The sequence below is a fragment of the Amblyomma americanum genome, chromosome 1 (genome assembly GCF_052857255.1).
Source record: "Amblyomma americanum isolate KBUSLIRL-KWMA chromosome 1, ASM5285725v1, whole genome shotgun sequence".
Lineage (NCBI taxonomy): Eukaryota > Metazoa > Arthropoda > Arachnida > Ixodida > Ixodidae > Amblyomma > Amblyomma americanum.
Window position 1 is genome coordinate 515,264,317 of NC_135497.1, and position 20,936 is coordinate 515,285,252.

Below are 20,936 nucleotides of genomic sequence, written 5' to 3' on the forward strand. Positions count from 1 at the left end.
GGGTAAAGCTGTTACACAGCTCAGTGTACCACCCACAGTCGAATTCCGTTGAGAAGCTCCACTCCGTCATGAAGCGCGTGTTGAGAGCATTGTGTTTTGAGCAACAAAGTGATTGGGAGCTGTGTCTGCCTGGGGTGATGTTTGCATTAAGGACCGCGCCGCATGCGGCTACGGGGTTTTCGCCAGCTGAGCTGGTGTACGGTCGCTCGCTGCGGTCTCCGCTTCGCATGCTTCGAGACTCGTGGGAAGGCAGGGGCGACGACCCAGTCGTGGTCGAGTACGTGCTTAGTCTCCTCGAACGCTTAAGAAGGGCACAGGAGTTGTCAGGTGAAGCAATGGCAAAGGCCCAGCAGAGGGCCAAGGTTTATTATGATCGGACAGCCAGGGCCCGTCGTTTTGAGGTGGGCGATGAGGTAATGATATTGCGCACATCGCTAAAAAACAAACTCGACGTGCAGTGGGAGGGCCCAGCACGGATTGTTCAAAAACTGTCGGATGTTAACTACGTGGTGAGTCTGCCAGGAAAACGGAAAGCACAGCAAGTTTACCACTGTAATCTGCTCAAACCCTATAGACAACGGGAAGCAGTGGTGTGTATGATGGTAAACGTTCCCGAAGAGCTTCCGGTCGAGCTTCCGGGACTAGGCTCAGTGACGAACAGGGAAGACACTGATCAGGTCATTAGTGACTTACTCAGTAAAGCACCGCTGTCGCCTGAGCAGAAAACCGAACTACACCAACTCTTACAAGAGTTTCAAGGTCAGTTCTCTGAGAGGCCTGGTAGGACTTCTGTCCTTACTCATGATATAGAACTTACCTCCCCAGAGCCAGTACGATCCAAGGCGTACCGGGTGTCACCCCGCCAGCGCGATATTATGGAGGCTGAGGTAAAGAAAATGCTACAGCTCGGTGTTATTGAGGCGGGTGAGAGTGATTATACCTCCCCTTTGATTTTAGTTGAGGTACCGGGCAAGGAACCTCGTCCTTGCGTCGACTACCGCAGGCTTAATTCCATCACTAAGGATCAAATTTATCCGCTCCCTAACATCGAGGAGCGCCTTGAGAAAGTTAGTAGCGCTCAGTTTATTTCCACCCTAGATCTTGTCAGGGGCTATTGGCAGGTTCCACTTACAGAAGAGGCTAGTAGGTATGCGGCGTTCATTTCACCAATGGGAACATTCCGTCCTAAAGTTTTGAGTTTTGGTTTGAAGAACGCGCCATACTGCTTTTCAAGCCTCATGGACAAAGTGTTGCGGGGACAGGAAGAATTCGCTTTACCGTATTTAGACGACGTAGCGATATTCTCCGCATCCTGGTCTCAGCATATGGCACACTTGCGGGCAGTGCTAACCCGCCTGCGCGAAGCGGGCTTGACAGTCAAGGCTCCCAAGTGCCAATTAGCACAGGCCGAGGTTGTCTACCTCGGTCACGTGATTGGACAGGGTCGTCGCCGCCCCTCTGAAATAAAGGTGGCCGCTGTGCGAGACTTCCCCCAACCGCGCACGAAGACCGATATTCGGTCGTTCTTAGGTGTCGCCGGCTACTATCAGAGGTACATCCCCAGGTACTCCGATATCGCGGCTCCCCTGACGGATGCTCTAAGAAAAACAGATCCCCAAACAGTCGTCTGGGGCGAGACAAAGGAAAGAGCTTTTAGCGCCCTAAAGAGCGCCCTAACAAGCCAGCCTGTGCTACGATCGCCAGACTACACAAAAGGGTTCGTTGTTCAGTGCGATGCTAGTGAGCGAGGCATGGGCGTTGTACTGTGCCAACGGGAAAATGGAGAAGTGGAACACCCCGTCCAGTATGCTAGTCGTAAGCTGACCTGTCGTGAGCAGGCATACAGCGCCACCGAGAAAGAGTGTGCGTGTCTCGTGTTGGCCGTTCAGAAATTGTCATGCTACCTAGCCGGCTCGAGGTTTATCATTGAGACGGATCACTGCCCTCTCCAATGGCTGCAGACCATCTCTCCCAAAAATGGCCGCCTCCTGCGCTGGAGCCTCGCTTTGCAACAATATTCTTTTTGAGGTGCGTTACAAAAAGGGGAGTCTCAACGGTAACGCCGATGGCTTAAGTCGAAGCCCCTAACGTAGGAATCCGCCTCAAAGTTGTTTGTTACTGATGTTTTCTTCCTGAGGCAGGATTTTTAACATATTGCTTTTGTTTAGTGTTTCAAAGTGATTATGTGCTTTCCAGTGCAATTTTCCAATTTGTGGACGCGTTCTGAGTGCTGCTTGACTACTGTAAGGAACTATGCAGTAGTATAAAAGAGGAAAGAGCCTGGCAGAGCTTAGTGAGGGTTGTCTCGTGCTTGCTGACTGAGCAGTTGCGTTTCGCCGTAGTTCTAACGCTTGCTGGGAACGAGAACAAAAATGGCAACTCTCCCGAAGTCACTTTGCAGTGTCCTGTGTGAACCTGAACCTGAGAACGAGGCCTTCTCTGTGCGCTGCGCTCAAGCAACGTCGAGGGACGACCGGTTTCGATTACGAGCATCATCGAGCGACATCCCTCCGGACAGCGGATGCAGTCCCCTGACCATCGGGATCTCCTTCTCCCGGCGGGGCGGTCTGTTACGTTTCGCCTACGACGCGCGGTATAGCCGGCGCGGATGCAACGGACGCCGGGGCTTCGTTCAAAGTGGCGGTCATTTTGGGCCCGTTCAGTGCTGCCGTAACGCCTCCCGCCAAGCGCGTCCAGGCAGGTTTCAATGCCACGTGTCGTCGTGTGTGCGTGTGTGTGTGTGTGTGTGTGTGTGTGTGCATGTTGGTGCCCACGCTTGTCAAAGCGCGGCAGCCGGGGAGAGGAGCTCCCCAACTGGGAGGCGAGGAGGTCTGACCGGCGCCGGCCCGGCGGACGCGCACGTCACGTCTGAACATGTCCGAGCGTCGCCGTATCGGGCGCCTCATCCCGAGCCGTTCCTTCTTGCCCTCGACTCCGTGGGTATAAAAGCAGCTGCCCCGAACGCCAAAGAGAGACTTCGATTTCTTCCTTCGAGTAACGTGGTCGCCCTGACCGGCTGCTCTTTTGCGATGCCAGAATAAACAAGTTGTTCTGTTGGCAGTCGACTCATCCTTTGCCAGGACCTTCGGATGTTTCCAGCTGTGCCCCAGGCCGCCAGGCCAACGCTACCCTTGGGGCTTGCAACCCATTTGCAACAGCGGGGACCCTGCTCGGCGCCCAGAGAGCTCGTTCTCCGCCAGTCGTCAAGGCGGTAGAGTTTGGCGAAGCGCTCGATCGGAGAAGCATTGCCCACTAGCCTAATAAACATAATCTGGTGGGATGGGGTTATGTTGGTGCAGTTGTGAAGGTGCAGATAGGAACATATAGGGATGGAGGTAAAAGAGAAAGAAGCGCAGAAAAAAAAACAAGAAGCGAACCTTCTTCTCATCAATATGAACGGTCGTTGGAATGGTAAATTAAATATTTATTCGCACGCACGGCAACCGGTGCCAGTCGGGATACGCAGAAAAACGGCCACTTCCGTATCCAACACAACACGAACCAACCAGCCCTATCGCAAGCAATCCTATCCTTCCGAAAGACTTTCTTGCCCGAGTGACACCTAAAACTTTTACCGCGTTCTGGAAAAAGAAAAGCAACCAACGCACGCGAGGCAAGAAATCATGCGCGTGAGTTCCGTTTCCTACGAGCCTTTGGAAGCTATTTCAAGGGGCCGCGTGCTCGAACGTCCCGACTGCCGTGAGTGATTGTTGAACACGATGGCAAGACGAGCGAGTTGGTGATACATACTTAAGGAAAAACAGCGCAAAAGAAGGGCACAAGTGAAGAAAACAACAGTTGGTTTTCCTCGATCGTTCGTTTCCTCGATCCTACATAGCTACACGTTTGTTTGTTTTGTTATCTTATTTGGTTCAGCTGTTTATATTCCTTGTTTCCTGTGAATAAACCTTCAGTTGTGAGTTAGCACTGGTCCTGTTGTTTTCTTCACTTGTCCCCATCTTTTGCGCTATTTTACCTTAAGTGATTGCTGGACCGACGTGAAGCTGCTCTCCGCCGCGAGAGGAAAACGTCGACGCGTGAGCTATGCAGTGTTTTCCCTTCACTGCACATTTGTCTGCGACCCCAAATGGACGAGCGCACGCCAGACGGCGTCTGGTGGCCGGGGCAACGCGCCGAGTACCGCACTGCATGCATGCGCATACAAACTGAATTCCGAAGCGGCGCGCGCTCATATTCCCAGCACGCAAGGACGCTGACAGCGCGGAAATTTCAAGGCCACCATCTTTATCGGTCGGGAATAGATGACGCCGTTTTTCGTGCGTACCGTGTCGCCGCCAAGAACCTCGGTCAGAGAAGAGCGCGGTTTGCAAAAGCCACACTTCGTTGCTAACGCTCCTGCGCGTGCACTCCCGGGATAGAGAGTGGCGACGTCCACGCTGTGAATAAAGAGCTCTATCTAGCTCTTAATTCACAGAACGCGACCGTCGCATACTTCGTCTCCAATTTCTAAACCCTGTGGCGTGCTTGCACTTCCAGCTCCTTGCTTTTCTGGCGCTCGTTTCCGGACATGCTCCGCTGCGAGTGCAGTTGCACGCGGCCAGAGGTCATGCCGCGAGTTCACGCAAATATCCAAGTGATCTAGCACCTGCTGGTAACAACTTGTTACAGTCGGCGCTTTTGACGGAATCACAGCCATGGTTAGGCACCGCGCAGCGCACGCACATCAATGGCGGCATTCGGGGAAACACGAAGGCTCCTACAACGCGTGACAAGTTGGAGGCGTAAAAACGCGGGAATCAGTAACAGTTCAGTGGTTTCAATCCTTAGCGCGACATATGTGCCTTACAAGAAAGGCGAAAACACAGTTAATATCATTAAGCGTCCATGAAACTTCATTATTTATTTTCACAGACGCTTCCTACATTACGCCTATAGCTACGCTGTTGCTAACACAGTACTGCCTTGAATCTCACCTTCTATGCATGTGTTAACTCGCAAACACTCATTGTCTTCTTATATAATGAAAATGAGTCACCACGCTAACCCCTCGTAACACCGACGTAACATGAGGTCTGGGTCATTCCATGGCAAACGTCCCCGACGCTGTCCTCGACAATCTACAATTTGTAGATAAAAAATCATAGAAACTTATCCTAATGTGTGTATTCAAAGCCTGGAATATTTTTGCCGAAAAAAATTATTCTTGAGCTGAGGGCATTTTGAACATATAGGAAAGGCGAGAAACCAGGCACTGCTCAATACATAATTTAAAAATTCAAATTTTTAGAAAACACTTTACCAGTTTTTTTCATTGACACTTGCACAAATAATGCCTTTCGACAAAATTCGGAGCACACAGCTTTATAGGGCATAAATATTAAAAAACAAAATCGATAACAAGTATGAAAATGTACCATTTTCGCCGTTTTTAGTTTTAAATATCAACTTCCACTCAAAAATTTGGAATAGCCGTTTTGTTTTTCTAGATGCCTAGTACCTATAACAAATGTTACAGGTGATGAAACTACGTACATCGAAGTAAAAAAAAAATACTAAACTTGCAAAAAAGTGCGTTTCGAGCCATCAACACTCGTTAATTTCACCCTGAGGTAATCCAGGTAAAAACACAATCAACAGCTGGGTACGTAGAACAGTTTATTGCCTTTTATTTCTGAAGTTTTTGTCGTGGTATTTTCGCTTAAAGCGAGAAAAAAAAATTTGAAGTTGAGTTCCCGCGCCACATGTTGCGTCGTCTCTTAACGCCTCTTCACCGCAGAGCACGACACTGCCTACACTGTGGACAGACGAAATGTAGAATTCTTGTTCTTAAGTAAGGTTCGCACAGCAGGCAAGGATGGGAACGTTGTGTAGTCGAACAGGCATTCGCGGGAAAAGATTTTCTTAACGCTGCAGGGGCGGCACATGGTTAAGTGAGCTAGTTGTTCGGTGTGGTTCTGTCGCAGTCAGTCATTCTTGTCAGCGCCATGACAGACGTAATCAGCAGCATAATAGCTTGTGCGACGGCGATCTGGAAATGACGAGACAAATCCGGCGTTGAAGCAATCCGCGACGCAGCAGCACCACGTGGTACCTGACCCCTGTGGCCGTCAGAGGCTCATGCCCGGTTGTTTCCGATATGATTTCTGGTTGTATTTAATTTAAACAGTGCAATCTCTGCATTAATACTCCACCGACAGCTGTAGATGAGCCACTATGATGGCGAAGCACCTTCATGCGAGCGGCGCACCTACGGGCGAGCTGGCCGCGTTCACTGCCCGCAGCTGTGTGCACTTCGCAGCTTCACGGGCGCTACGACGCGCGCGCTCTCCGCGATATTATTCGGATATAAATAAAGCACTTGTGATACACCTGCCATGCCAGTTGGACATCCCTCCTCGTGGTCCATGCGAGACGGCACGCTGAATACCCTCGTTTTTCTTCTCTTGGCTGCCCCGCTCCAAAGCGGGTAGGTTTGAACTTGGAAAGCAAAATTTATTGCTTTCCACTCGCCGAATGTCACGCGATATCTTCTTTAGCTCCAGCCCTAAACATGCATGACACCGTGTGGTCGCAAACTGCAGTCGTTATCTGGCCATAAGTGTTGCGCCATACCGGATGCCATGTTCTGCGGTGAAGAGGCGTTACCCGACGACGGAACCTGCGTCTCGAGAGCTCAACTTCAAAATTTTCTTCTCGCTTTAAACAAAACTTACCTCGATAAAAATTTCAGATATGAATGGAAATAAACTGTTTGGCGTAACCCGCTACTGCTATCAGTGTTGTGCCATTCCAGCTGTCATGTTTTGCGGAAAAGAGGCATTAAGACACGACGCAACTTGCAGCGCGAGAGCTCAACTTGAAAATTTTTTTTTCTCGCTTTAAACAAAAACTTTCTCGACAAAAACTTCAAAAATGAAAGGCAATAAACTGTTCTACGTACCCGCTATTGCTTGTACTTTGACTTGAAACACCTCAGGGTGCAATTAACGAGTGCTTATGGGTCAAAGCGCACTTTTTTTGGATATTTAGTATTGCTACAACGCGGCATTATTCAACCATTCGCCAGTCCTTGGTCATCCCCAGTCGTTCTGGTGAAAAAGAAGGATGGCTCGATAGAATTTTGCGTGGACTATCGCCGGCTTAACAAAATTATGCGCAAAGACGTCTACCCGCTACCACGTATTGATGACGCCCTTGACTGCTTGCAAGGCGCCGAGTTCTTCTCCTCCCTAGATCTCCGTTCCGGCTATTGGCAAGTCCCGATGGCTGAGTCCGACCGTCCTAAAACGGCATTCGTCAACCCTGACGGAGTTCCCGGGTTCGAACCCGACTGCGGCGGCCGCGTTTGAATGGAGGCGAATCGCAAAGGCGCCCGTGTGCTGTGCGATGTCAGCGCACGTTAAAGATCCCCAGGTGGTCTAAATCATTCCGGAGCCCTCCACTACGGCACCTATTCCTTCTTTCTTCTTTTACTCCCTCTTTTATCCCTTCCCTTACGGCGCGGTTCAGGTGTCCAACGATATATGAGACAGATACCGCGCCATTTCTTCCCCCCCCCCCCCCCTCCCCCCCAAAAAAACAATTATTATTACCCCTGGCGGACTCTATGAGTTCAACGTGATGCCATTAGGCCTGTGTAACGCTCCCGCAACGTTTGAACGGCTGATCGACCACATCTTGCGCGGCCTCAAGTCGAACGTTTGTCTCTGCCATTTAGATGATGTCGTTTTTTCGCCCGATTTTCCGACGCATCTCAAGCGCTTGCGCCAGGTACTGAGCTGCCTCACCAGAGCTGGTCGTCAACTTAATCTCAAAAAATGTCGCTTTGGCGCCCGGCAGATCACAGTACTCGGCCACCTCGTCTCCAAAGACGGCGTCCTGCCAGATCCTGACAAACTCTGTGCTGCGGTTGACTTCACTAAACCGACTTCTACAAAACAGGTGCGCCGATTTGTGGGTCTCTGCTCCTATTTTCGGCGATTTGCCCCCAATTTCGCCTCCATCGTCGCGCCCCTTACGAAAGTCCTTAATGGTCCCGCCGACCTGTCTACGTGGGACTCGGCTTGCGACGACGCTTTTGCTGCGCTCCGTCGTTTTCTAACCTCACCACCTATCCTTCGACACTACGACCCCAGTGCCCCTACTGAGGTGCACACCGACGCAAGCGGAATCGGCCTCGGTGCTGTCCTTGTCCAGCGCAAGCCAGAATTTGTTGAATACGTCGTTGCCTACGCCAGCTGTGCCCTCAGCAAAGCTGTGTCGAACTACTCCGTGACAGAAAAGGAGTGTCTCGCCGTAGTGTGGGCTCTAACAAAATTCCGCCCATACTTATATCGCCGCCCGTTCACCGTCATCACTGACCACCACGCCTTGTGCTGGTTGGCCTCACTCAAAGATCTTTCAGGGCGCCTTGGCCGCTGGGCCCTCCGTCTTCAGGAATTCGATATTGCCGTAGTTTACCGGTCGGGCCGCAAGCACTCCGACGCAGACGCCTCATCACGCTCGCCACTGCCCTCTCCTGCCCCCTCTTCGCGGCTACTGCTCACGATGTAGCCTTATTCCTTCTTCCTCACTTTGTCCTCGAGAACTTCTCAGTGACTGCGGCCGTGTTTTCTTGTCTGAAGTTCTTCGCGAGCTTCCCGCTGCGTGCCACACAGTCCACCGCACCACTACTGCTTACCACCCTCAAACCAACGGCCACACCGAACGATTCAACCGGACTCTTGGGGACATGATCGCCATGTACATTCGCTCCGACAACTCTAATTGGGATAAGGTTCTTCCGTTCGTCACCTATGCATATAACACCGCCTCTCCAGCAACCACTGGCTTTTCCCATTTCTTTCTTTTATTCGGGCGCGAACCTTCTCGTATGTTGGATACAATCCTTCCCTACAACCCCGACAGCTGGGAATATACTTCCCTTTCTGGCATTACCCGCCATGCTTAGCAGTGTCGCCAGTGTGCTCGCCCCTTCACCGCCGAACGTCAAGGCCTCCGCAACCATGATTCCGACCCAGACATGACAGCTGTTCATTTCTCCACTGGCTCACTGGTCTGGCTCTCTGTTCCGAATACGTCCAAATTTTTGGTCAAGCACATCGGTCCTTACCGCATCTTAGAGCGTACATCACCTGCCAACTACATTATCGAACCGTGACACGTTCTTCGGACCGTCGCCGACGTGGCCTCGACGTCGTTCATGTCAGCCGCTTGAAGTCTTATTACAGCCCCCTCGTCGTCTCCTCGCCATGAGTCGCCAGGATGGCTCCCTTTTTCCGCCGGGGCAGTTGGAACGAAGATGATGATCCAGCACCGACGCCAACGACGACGAAGCGCTTGCGCCCTCGTTTACTGAGTAAAAGAAGTAGAAGCCCGTCGGATGCTCGTGCCGGAACGCTGCCGCTTGTGTCCCAGTCTCTCGCCTCGCGGGATCGTAGATAACGTGTGCTAAGGTTTTCGTCGCCGACGCTTCCAACGTGCCAATAAACCGCTCTACATTATCTTTCTTTTTTTACTTTGATGTACGCAGTTTCATAGCCTGTAACATCTGTTGTAGGTACTAGGCATCTAGAAAAACAAAATGGCTATTTCCGAATTTCCTAGAGGAAGTTGATATTTAAAACAAAAAAATCGCAAAATGGTAAATTTTAATACTTCATTTTGATTTTTTAAAAAAATATTCATGCCCTATAAGGGTGCATGCTCTGAATTATATCGAAAGGCATTATCTGTGCAAATGTCAATGAAAAAATTGGTTAAGTTTTTTCTAAAAACTTTAATTTTTATTAATTTTTGAGCAGTGCCTTGCTTGTGCCTTTTCTAAATGTTCAAAGTGCCCTCACCTCACGAATAAATTTTTTTAGGCAGAAATATTTCAGGATTTGATTACGCACATTAAAATAAGTCTCCATGAACTTTTCTTTAACAAATTGGAGATGCTCGAGCTCAACGTCTGGGACATTTGGCGTGGAACGACCCGCCTGCAAAACTTTCTGTAACGATACGAGCCTATACAAATGACATCTACGGCCTAAACTGGATTATGAATGCCTGGCTTGGGACCCACATCTGACCAAGAGCTTTAATGGATCCTTATTCATCGAGCCCAGTAAAGCTACACTTATCGTCGGTTATTTTGTTACCGTTAGTCTAATGTAAAGTCTACCGGAATTCCTAGCTTTGAAACAAGACATAAAATAACCAGCCCCTATCCCTGCTTTAAGTTGCATCAAGTCTCAATTGCTAACACCATTAATGCCGGTGCGAAGCTACTTTTCTCCCACAAGTCAGTAATTATCAGTATACTGTTCGCATGCGCTTACATCGTCTTAATGGCCTATTTTTCGCTTAGACAGCTAAGCACTGGAACGCTCCTTTACAGAAATGCTTTATAGACAGTCTACAGACTTGTTATAGATTCAATTGCCTTCCTATAGACATTTCTTTCTGCTATTCATAGTCTATATACTGTCTATAGACAAAAGTCAAATAAAACTGTATGGACATAAATCTATAGATTGTCTATAAACTGTCTATAGTATTTGTATTCCGTATAGACTGTTCTCTAGGATTTTTCTATAGAGAGTCTATAGACTTTATAAACAGAGGTCTGTGGGCAGTCTACAGACTGTCTAAAGAAATTTTAGTAAGGGTTATACCCGCAAAAGTTGTGCACCACTCCTACGCTGTACACCGCACGGCCGCCATTGAAGAAATTACCGCTCACTGAAACCGCCTTGGAAGTAAGGAATAAAGGATATCATGTGCACCACGTACAGCGACTAAGCAACACCGTTAGTTTCTGCTGCCAAGAAGGAGAAAAATCAAGGCTTCGCGGGGATTAGCGTGTTGCGGTAAGTCCTCAGCAAACAAGATTGATCACTATTCACGTCCTATGCCTAACGACACTTAGCGACTGCAAGTGGAGGCAGCTTTCACCGTCCCTGACTTATTCAAAGCTTCTCTGTGTCTAAAGATAGGGAAGATTGCCCAAAAACACTACCTTTTAACAGACACAGTGGGTCCATGCGCTTCCCACGGCTTTCCGACGGCGTAGTAGCAAGCACGCTCGCTTTTTTTTTTCTTCACTCGGTTAGGGACCAAATACTTCGAGGAAATTCGAGAACAGCTTTGCTACCTGGATGACGTCGTAATCGGTGGCCGAATGCGGGTAGAAGTCCACAGAAAACACGGAATGGGCGCGCCATGCAGCTCGAAGTACAGAATTTTTGTACTAAGAGCGTTACACATCTAGGACACTAATTAAGGGGCAAACGATTTAGCATGTCGAAGGAAAAGATGCAAGCAGGCTTAAACGTGCCCGAACAAAGTGATCGGAAGCAACTATGGGCTTTATTAGGATTCCTGACCATCTAAACTCTCACCTTGATCAGCACCAGCGCTACAAACAATGCGGACACTGTTAAGAGAAAGGTACGGAAGGAGCTGTCCACGGCAATTGAAAGAGCGGTTGGCGTGTTGCAAACAGCCCTTCTCTAGTGGCGCTGTACTAGAATTACGAGACGCTGGAAAACCATTACAGCTTGCTTGTGACATCTCCTCTTAAAGGGGCTGTGAAAGGGGCTCTCAATCAAAGCGCCGTATTCCTGGGATGTTAAAGGATGCAGGTTTATGAATACCCCCCCCCCCCCCCCCCGCAAAAAGATTTAAATGCGCTTCGTATTAGCTGAGTCATCTTATTATAGGCCGAGGCCGATAAAAGACTTCGCCCGCATCGCTCTTATATCGCGGGTCAGAGCCGAGTTATCTTTAGCCAAAATTTGAATTTCAGCGTCTTCGCGCCTTTCCCTCTCCTTTCGTGACTTTTCGCACGCTCAAAGGTCGGCGCTGTTTCGCCGGATACCGACGCGTGCGGAAATCCGCCTTTTTCATTTTCCTGTGCTGCCACCTCGCGTACAAGGCTGGAAGCTCACTGGTAGGGTACTGCGCGCACAACCCGGCCGGACTGAGTGCCGCTGCGGAGCACGTTTTGTTGGAATCTATCAACGATGGCGTGTCCTGGGCAGCACCTGGTACCTGGAGGATTTCTAGGGTTGACTGATGGCTTGGTGCAAAGTCCGAGGCAGGCTGCAGTGCCCACCGAAGAGCAAATTCTTCAGTATCTCCGATCATCCGGCATGCGATGCGAACACCAGCTAGCAAGGGCCGCCGCTTCAGAGATGAAGGCTACATTAGGAACATAATGTTCAATGAAATATCCCCGATCAGTGAAGTTGGCGTTTTCCGCTGTATATGCCTGCCATTCATGAAAGGTGGATACTACATCGTGCACGCCGTAGTACAGAAAACGACTGGGGACAACAGTTTCCACAAGCAATCGTTGTGCTCAAGCGCTGCAGAATAGCTACACGAGCTATAAAAGCACAAGCGTACTCGCAACAAAGCAGCTCTGCTAGCATTTCACTGTATTTTCCCACAACACACCGCTGCATAGGTTAAACAAGCATGCGCGTCCATAAAGACGAGCGCGAGAGGCGCACATTAATCCATTCCGGCGATACCACGAAGAGCTCTTCCTCATGGATATGATGCGAACTTCACTTTATTTCCTTAAAGACCCTCGTGTGAGGGTATTACATAAGGGGTGGGACACATATAGATTAACAACAGAAAAAGTACACAAAAATTGAACGAGTTATACAAAGAAAAATGATTATAGTGATGCAAGCAAACGCGTAATTTGGTTAAGAAACATAGTTTGGCATGTGATGGCAGCAAGTTCATGGGGAAGGCCGTTCCAGTCGCTAGCAGTCCGGGGAAAAAATGATGAAGAAAAAGTTGCTCTGCGTGCTCGTGGCCGAGATACCTTCTGCTGCTGCGAACACACGCATAACGCACCTTCTCCTTATTCTGCCTCTTAATACATGGCACATACCCACACGGGGGGATTGGCCAGGGTGTAGTGGCATAAACAAGGAAATTTCCATAGGAGATTATGACAAAATTTTAGCACCATGCGTGAATGCTCTCGTAGCTTTTTTTTTCGTTGCCCGTTCCATCGCGCGTTGAAAGCGGCTCACAGCGCTTGCCCATTTGGCCTTCTTGCTTGAGAAAGCGAAAAGCACCGGAACGAAGTCTGGGTGCCGCGGTGACAATCGAGGCCTTCCTGCCCATGAATAAAACACATCGTGATAGACTGCACACGCATTTAAACACAGTACCTCGTCCGTACCTGTCACAAAGTGATTCCCGCACAGTCTTGACGGTGCCCAAGGGCGGCACGATCGTCGAGCCGGCGAACTGCTTTTATCCACTCTTCGCGTCGAAGGCTGTCCCGGGAAGCGCTCGGAAAACGAAAAAATCCGCGTTTACTTCCCTTTACATATTGGGCATTGCTGCCGTATGCAACACATTTCGTAGGTATCGCCAAATGCGTCGCGCTGAACGCCCGACGGCTGCAGCAACGCACCCCGCGTAGGAAACACTTCCACGACCGGTCTTGAGTGGAGCGAGCGACCCTTCCAATATGTTTCGCGACACCGCCGCCAGGGGATGGGCGCATGCGCAGTCGCGTCGTGAAAAAGGCGGATTCCCCGGGGGGTGGAGCTTCCTGACCCGCCGGACCAGCTGACTGGCCGCAGCCATGGTGGCTACGGGACGCCTGAAAGGAATAGCCACCTCTGAACGGAATTATGCAGCAGCACGCGACGGAGGAGGTCACGAGCATGAAAAAGTTGCCGGAAAGGACTCGCCAACTTCCGCGCCGAATGTCTGTTCTCTGCTGCGTATAGAAGTGTACTTAGGTCAAGTGTTCATGGCATGGGAATGTAGTGATTGAGTGAGTTTGTGTACTGCCCTGAGAAGGTATCTTACAGCCTCTTTAAGATGTTGGCGCTGTTATTGCTCATGTGGTAGGCGAGGAGGAAACTCAAGTTGCTTAGGCGCCAGGAACCTTAACTGTAGCAGCCGAGATGATCAACGCCAGGGGCGGAGCCAGGGGGGGGGGGGGGTGGTCGGCTTATGGGGTCTCCGCCGCCCCCCCCCCCCCCCCCCCGAAATGTTTTCGAACTGTCAAGCACCGCTGACCAAAACAACCACCGGCGCCGGAAATTATTCTGGATTTTGTCACCTACAGTGTCTTTTTCAGACTAGAAAAGACATTTTGGCGCGAACATTGCTAACTCGGGTTGGATTTCGTGGCAACGCCCATGTACCTGGAGTCATGTAACGCAAGGGGCCCCATCCTAGCACAAACTTTCAAGGGCCTATCGATGGCTCGCTGTTGCGACTAAAATTTCGGTGCAATTACTCGCAATACATGACCGGTGACAGCTGCTGCTGCGCAGTACATTGGAACGAAGGACAGCGTCATTGAGATCTTTCCCTGGCCGTTGCATGTGTATAAAAATGTAAAGGTTCTAGAACGACAAACACTCATTAAAATATTTGTCCTCTACTTGCTAATTTCATGCCCTTTACGTTTTTCATATCAGAGGCATGCACTGCTTTGCTTTCTCCGGATCGATATAGTTCTAGACTTCGTGTGATACTTTCTTCACTTATTAAATACGCAAAAACATGGAAGCATTGGTATCAGTTATGTCTGCCACGAGTGAACGATCAGGGGATAGTTGGTATGACATGATTACAAGACATTAAACTGAGCAGGGAACAAAACACAGGAGAAAAGCAAATATTACGAGCTCGTCCTGTTTGCTTCTCTCTTGTGTCTTGTCCCCTGCTCAGTTTTATGTCTTGTAATCATGTCTGCCACGATTTTTAAGACATACGAATACATTCTTTTATTGTAAGAAATACATATTTCACTTGTCTAGACAGTGCATAGAGTTATCTAATACACGATGCCACTGTCAATGACAATGACAATCCATTTATTATTGTTGCGTTTGATCCTTCCACAAATTCTATAAGGAGGCCGCGCTGCAACATGAGCACCCCCCCCCCCCCCCCCGTACAAAATTGCCTAGGCCACTGATCAACGCGCATATCGAAAGAGAAGCGGTCACAGCTGTGTTTGGCTGACAGATTTCAGACGTATCTCCCGCTGTAGATAGAGGCCTCCTGGGGCGTCTGCACTGCTGCGTAAACAGGCTTTAGCCGAGGAGACCATGCAGCTAATTAAGTTCTAGACAAATAATCTCAGTTAATTTGAATCTGCATGGTGTTCTGTCACCCAGCAGTAACACATATTTTCTATCGAAGAAACAATGCGAATTTTGTGGCAGCTGCAAGAAAGAAGCTTTGGCAAAACTTTCTTGCAAGAGACAAGAGACAGAGGAAGCCGATAGGACCGGCGCAGACTAACAACTGCGGTTTATTAGAAAGAAACATACAAAAATATTTTTTTTTTCACAACCAGGAGCGCATGTGCAACACCAAAGGCATACTCTGTCGTTGACGGACGACTGACTGTACGATGTACGACCGACTCGCCCAACAACATGCAGTCTTGACACTGTCCCTTGTCTCTGCGCGGTTATTCACAGTCAATATCTAGTTAGTTTTCACATTTCAATTACAGCAGTTTCCCTGTTAGACTGAATGAAGCTGCTTGTCGATTCGATTGCGAACTGGTTAAAGATTTCGATTAGGTTCTTGACTCATGTTAGTGCTATCACTTTTGTTATTAAGTGTTCCCTTTCTTGAGACCTTTTGGGGGGCGTGTTAGGTAGCAATCTGGTGTCACGTACACCCAATTGTGGTCGCTATGCAATTCAGGCTGCGCCGTAGAATGGGTTCTATAGACATCAGACAAGAAATGGCGGTCTAACTAGGTCAGCGCGTACCGCGTGGAGTGTGCGATGCAAATGTTTACTTTTTATACGAGTATTCCCACTCTCCCTGCCAGTTTGAGTGGTAACCCTTCTCTAGTTTTGGCATTTATATTACGTGAAAATAAATTTTGTGAAAAAGAAACTACCGCGCCACTCGCACCCACAATGTTTTCGAGAACACTGCGCCCAAGAGCTGACACCGCCTGGGGAGTGCGTGAGCGAACTGTTGAAGCGGGCGCACGTGACTTGAATCGAGGCGTCACGGAGAAAGGAAAAGTATTTCTTCTTCCTCCATGCGAGGTCCCGAAAAGGCGACGCTTGCGGTACAAAAGCGGCGGCGCTGCAGTCCGGAGGTCTTGCCGAGCGCCCGGCTCAGTCACCGCTGCAGCCGAAATGACTCCTCTCTGGAAAGTGAAAATGGGAAGGTTGCACTAGGAATTACTTGTCGTTGCAGCTAGCGAATGTTTTAGGACAAAACGTCGCGTCGGCAGAGATATTCGCCTTTATTGTGGAATGCTTATAAAATAAAGTGCGTTGGTTGCGGTACCGTCTCGTATGGTTATGGCACTCGCTCACATGATCCGTTAGACATATTTAGTGCATTAGTATTGCCAGATACATCCGCAACTACGTTTTATTTATGTGCACCGGTTTCTTGTCACCATAAGCACGAGCGAAACCTGAGGCCGTATTTCCTCTTGATTTTTTTGGCTCCTTGATTGTTGCACGATGCCTTCCGTGACACCAGGGCGGAACAAGCAGGCATGGTATATCAGCGACTGTTGTATGAAAGGCGGGAATGAGAAATGACTAAGCAATGAGGTAAAAAAAGAATATTTCCAAAATACGAGCAACTTTCCAAAGTAAAACAGCATGATGGAACGATAGCATAGGCACCTAAATACGTAGTACATACGCCAGAATACCACTTGCCATTCCCGTTGTGGTCTGTGAGCCTGTGAATGTTTTGTTTAGCTTACGGGGTGAGCCCTACCCTTTTAGACTCCGTACACCATACCTCACTAAGGCTGATGGTTTGTAGCTTTTCCAGTTAGATCTGTTCGCTGTCCCTTACTATCCTGACATGCATAGGCCAATATTTCATCAACGCTTCCACCTGCATTGGTACCTCGGTGGTTATAGCGTTCGGCGGCTGAGCAACAGAACGTGCGATTTAATGCTGGCCGCATCGGCCGCATTTCCAAGGAGCCAATAAGCAGAACGCTTCTCTGGTGCTGTGCGATGTCAGGGCACTTTGAAGGTGTGCAAATTAATCCGGAGCCCCCCAGTACTGTGTTTTCCATGTGCAGCGTTGGGACGTTATATCCCACATCTCATACCGTACCATACCATACCATACCATACCATACCATACAATACAATACAATACAATACCATACCATACCATACCATACCATACCATACCCTACCGTACCTTACCGTACCACAAACACATCTTCATGCGACCACGTATTGATACGGGAGGCGACGACATTCAGGCGAACTAACAGACAGAAAGACAGAGTTCAACTTAGCGTGGACTTGTGTTTCCTGTACAGTAAAGACCTCTGCAGCGCCATGCGCGCTTGGCAGTAGAAGGATTCATAATGAGCGCGCTCCTTGAATACGCTCAGTTTAAGCACGACGGAGAATTTCGTGGGTAATAATGGTGCATGGACGAGAACAGTCAACCTTAAAGCAGCTGTCATATGATCGTGATCCCTCAATAGCAGAGTGGCAGGGAGCATATAGAAGAAAACCCGCTTTTCGTGCCCAGCAAACAATTATGAACCCTACGTTCGCCGCGAGAAAAATATTGCACAGGCCTGTTCTATGATAAGGGTTTTTCAGACTGATTCCTCAGCACTACTTCTATCGCTAGTACCGACTTCTGACTTCATGACGGACAGATAGAAAGACAATTTGACTTACCGACTCCGATATAGAAGTTTTGGTGTGGAGATGGGGTAACTAATGGAAGAAAGAAACGCAACGGAACGCGAAAAGTATCATTATAGACTACGAATCCTCAATGCGCACTGAAACTGAAACTTCAAAAATTTGAAGCAAGTGCTGAAAATGAACTCTAAATGTTCCATTATACCGAGATGTAGTGGTCACTCTGTGTGTTTTGCACAAGGTGGCTTTATTTTTCATATTTTATGAGCGTTACGCAATGTAGTTCGTAAAGCGCGAGGCGAAGAGTGTAACGCCATAACACCGTTACCCGATCAGTAGGTGGGGGTGGTGGTGGTAAACATTTATTATTTACAAGGAGGTATCTGATAAGTAGCCGGCTACAGTATATGAAGCGTGCAGTCGCACAGCTGTGTAACTTGAAACCTGGTTCTGCTCATCACAACCGTTCGCTACGCAAGCGAAGAACACGACGCCGATGATCATGCATCTTTGCATTCAACGTAATAAAAAGAATATTCAGTGGGCACATAAGACTGCTTACTTGCTGTGAAGGCCTAAGAATTAGTGTGTCTTCGTGGGCGTCAAGGAGGTTATATAAAAACTTCTGGAGTGGAGGGGGCACCCGTCAAGTGAAACCGCCGCGACGCCATCTTGCGGGGCGCAGGAAGCAAGCCATTCTCGGCAGCGCGCGCCTAGTGTGCGCATGTGTTTGGGCATGTGTACACGAAGAACTGCTGCTTATTCACATGCACAGCACGTAACACGACAGGAACAAGCATGGTTGGTTCATGCGTGGCTTACGATTGCACAAACAGTGTGAAGACAACGCCAGGAGTCACATTTCACAAGTAAGTTGCGCACGTGAAAGCTGATTCCGACCTGTCGTGCTGCCGTGCTCCTTGCATTGTGGCGCGCACGTGCGCGCCCAAAGGCGCGCCCATAAGCGTTAATGTCTATACTGCTAGGTTTCCAAAGGATGCTGAGGTGCGTACACTTTGGGAATGTGCTGTTCGTCGCGAGGGCTGCAAAGCAAAAGACGGAGACCGCTTGTGTTCGGTTCATTTTACTCCCGAACGGTTTGACCGGACCGGACAAACGACGCGGCTGCGCCCAGGCACAGTGCCGGCAGTGTTTCCTGCATTCCCGGAGCGACTACAGGCCCCGGTAAGCATGATAAATGCTCAAGACAGTTGCTGCTTTGCAGTAAAACATAGTGGGCTGTCGGAGCCGGGCGTGATTATTATTGTCAGATAATTGAAACTATTCTAGGGGATGCATGTTGAACGTTAGTGAACTTGTGTCTCTAGTGAACTTGTGCCTCGGCTCTTTGTGCTTCGCAAGAAGATCCCGATAGTTGTTCAGTGTCGTTAGCCTATGTGTTTCGGGTCATTGTATCTAGCCGTGCATGGTGCTGCTGATGATGCCAAGGTATGTTAGCGTGCGGGTGTTTCTCGAAAAGTTGATGTGCAAGCAGTGCAGTCATAGACAAAAGTTTGCGGGATGCGGATTCGCGGAAAAAAAAAATATTTCTGCGTTGCGTCCCTAATCAGCCAGCTGATATTTTTCCTGTAAATAGAGAATGCACGTTCCCTCGTGATTCAGTGCTTTTCACTGACCTGCTTTGCCCGACAGCACAGAACTTTTTTCACGAACCCGCATCGCGGAAACGTTTGTACATGAAAGTGCAAAAGAGTTCTTCAGAGGCATATGCTGCATCGCAAGCAGTTACTGATCAACTTCTGAATACGCTTCAGAAGCAGTGTATCGACTGGAGAGACTTAAGGTTTCAAAATGTCATTTCTGTTGGCATCACAGTAAAACTGCTTTGTTTATGTAGTCATTGCCTACAAGGTACTTGTCAGTGACACTGCATGTTAGCACTATCCTTCCCATTTAACTCAGATTGCATTTAACAAGGGTGCAGATTTGCATTGCCTTGAACTAGAATAAAGCGAAATTTTATACTCCAGATTAAAAGGAAACGGCCACCACCAAAGTCCCGAGACCCTCCATGCAGTGAGGATGTAAAGATCTGGCAACACCTGATGATGATGAAGAGGCTGCTCTACCTTCGCCTAGCAAGGAATGAATGGTTTAAGGATAGATTACATGCCTCTGAAGAAGAAACAGTGCACCTAAAGAAAAAGATCAAAATTCTGAAGCAAACCAAACGAAGGCTACAGAAAAGAAATGAGACAGACCTGGAAATTATAAGAACAATCAAAGAAAGAAAACTTCTATCTGATGAAGGGGCTGAAGTATTTGGCGCTGCATTTTCCAGTGCTGTATTCTCCAGCACAGAAGGCCTTCACGAATTTTACTACTTTCTTTTGTTTTGCTATTTGCGAGTGTGTTATATTATTTTGCTATTAAATCATGCCTTGCCTTCTTTCAGCCAACAAACACTATATGTTTACCAAAATACAAACGATTTGATCTTCGAATTTCATGTTGCTGGTGATGTCGTGTTACCCCATGTGTAACCAACCAGAATTAATGTTAGTCCTTCGATACTTTGCTCTTTATGTGTTAGCTGGACCCAAACACTATGAACTTAATGGCGTTTGTTGCTTTGATGAATATAAGCTCCCTGTATCAGTGTGATAGCCAGGTTTCTTATTTAATGCAGTATGTGTTTTTATTTTCAAAACCACTGGAAGTTCTGTTTCTCATTTTGCCTTCTGAATATACTGGATTGATTAGCCACTTGGATTTGTTGTATGCGTTGCTATTTCTTGTGCTTTGAATTGCGTTTCTTTATGAAAACTTTCAAGATTGTTCAATTTCTACATTTCAAGAGAGTGCATAAAGAAGATAAATAAACGCTAATTACTGTACGAATTCGTTTTACATTACGGCCACAGAGAGCCTGTAAAACCCGCTGCAGTGGGTCCTGGCTAAGACGTTCATCTGCTGAAACCAGGTCACGGGCTCTATCCCGGTTGCTGCGGCCGCGTATTGGTGCCGATGAAATGAAAAAACGCCCTTATACTCGGATATTAGTGAGCGTTGAAAACATCCAGGGAGTCGAAATCGATCCCCAGACCTCCAATACAGCTCGCCTCATAGCCCACCGTGTTTCATTGGAACTTTAAAATCCGTTAAACAAATAAAAACCGCTGGAAAAGCCGGAGAACAGCGCTGCGATGCGCTTGGCAAGCCGCTTCTTGCCTCCCGCAAGATGGCCGCCTCCGGCTTCACCTCAGCCCATTGGCCGGCATAGGAGACTTCCACTCCAGCAGTTTTTATATAACCTCCTTGGTGTGCGTTCGGCCTCGAAGAAGGTTGCGCACTGAG

General features: G+C 48.6%; 2 protein-coding genes across 2 annotated transcripts in view; one reads left to right on the top strand and one right to left on the bottom strand.

Moving 5' to 3' along the window:
* The window catches only part of LOC144116204 (frequenin-1-like), a 485,524-nt gene that overhangs the window by 272,769 nt on the left and 191,819 nt on the right, over positions 1-20,936 (bottom strand). The window lies entirely within an intron of this gene.
* On the top strand, positions 18,417-20,556 carry LOC144095013 (THAP domain-containing protein 1-like). The gene is made up of 4 exons (XM_077629127.1): positions 18,417-18,487; positions 18,605-18,803; positions 19,610-19,924; positions 20,527-20,556. Exons 1-4 carry the CDS (start codon positions 18,417-18,419, stop codon positions 20,554-20,556), a joined length of 615 nt encoding a protein of 204 aa, XP_077485253.1.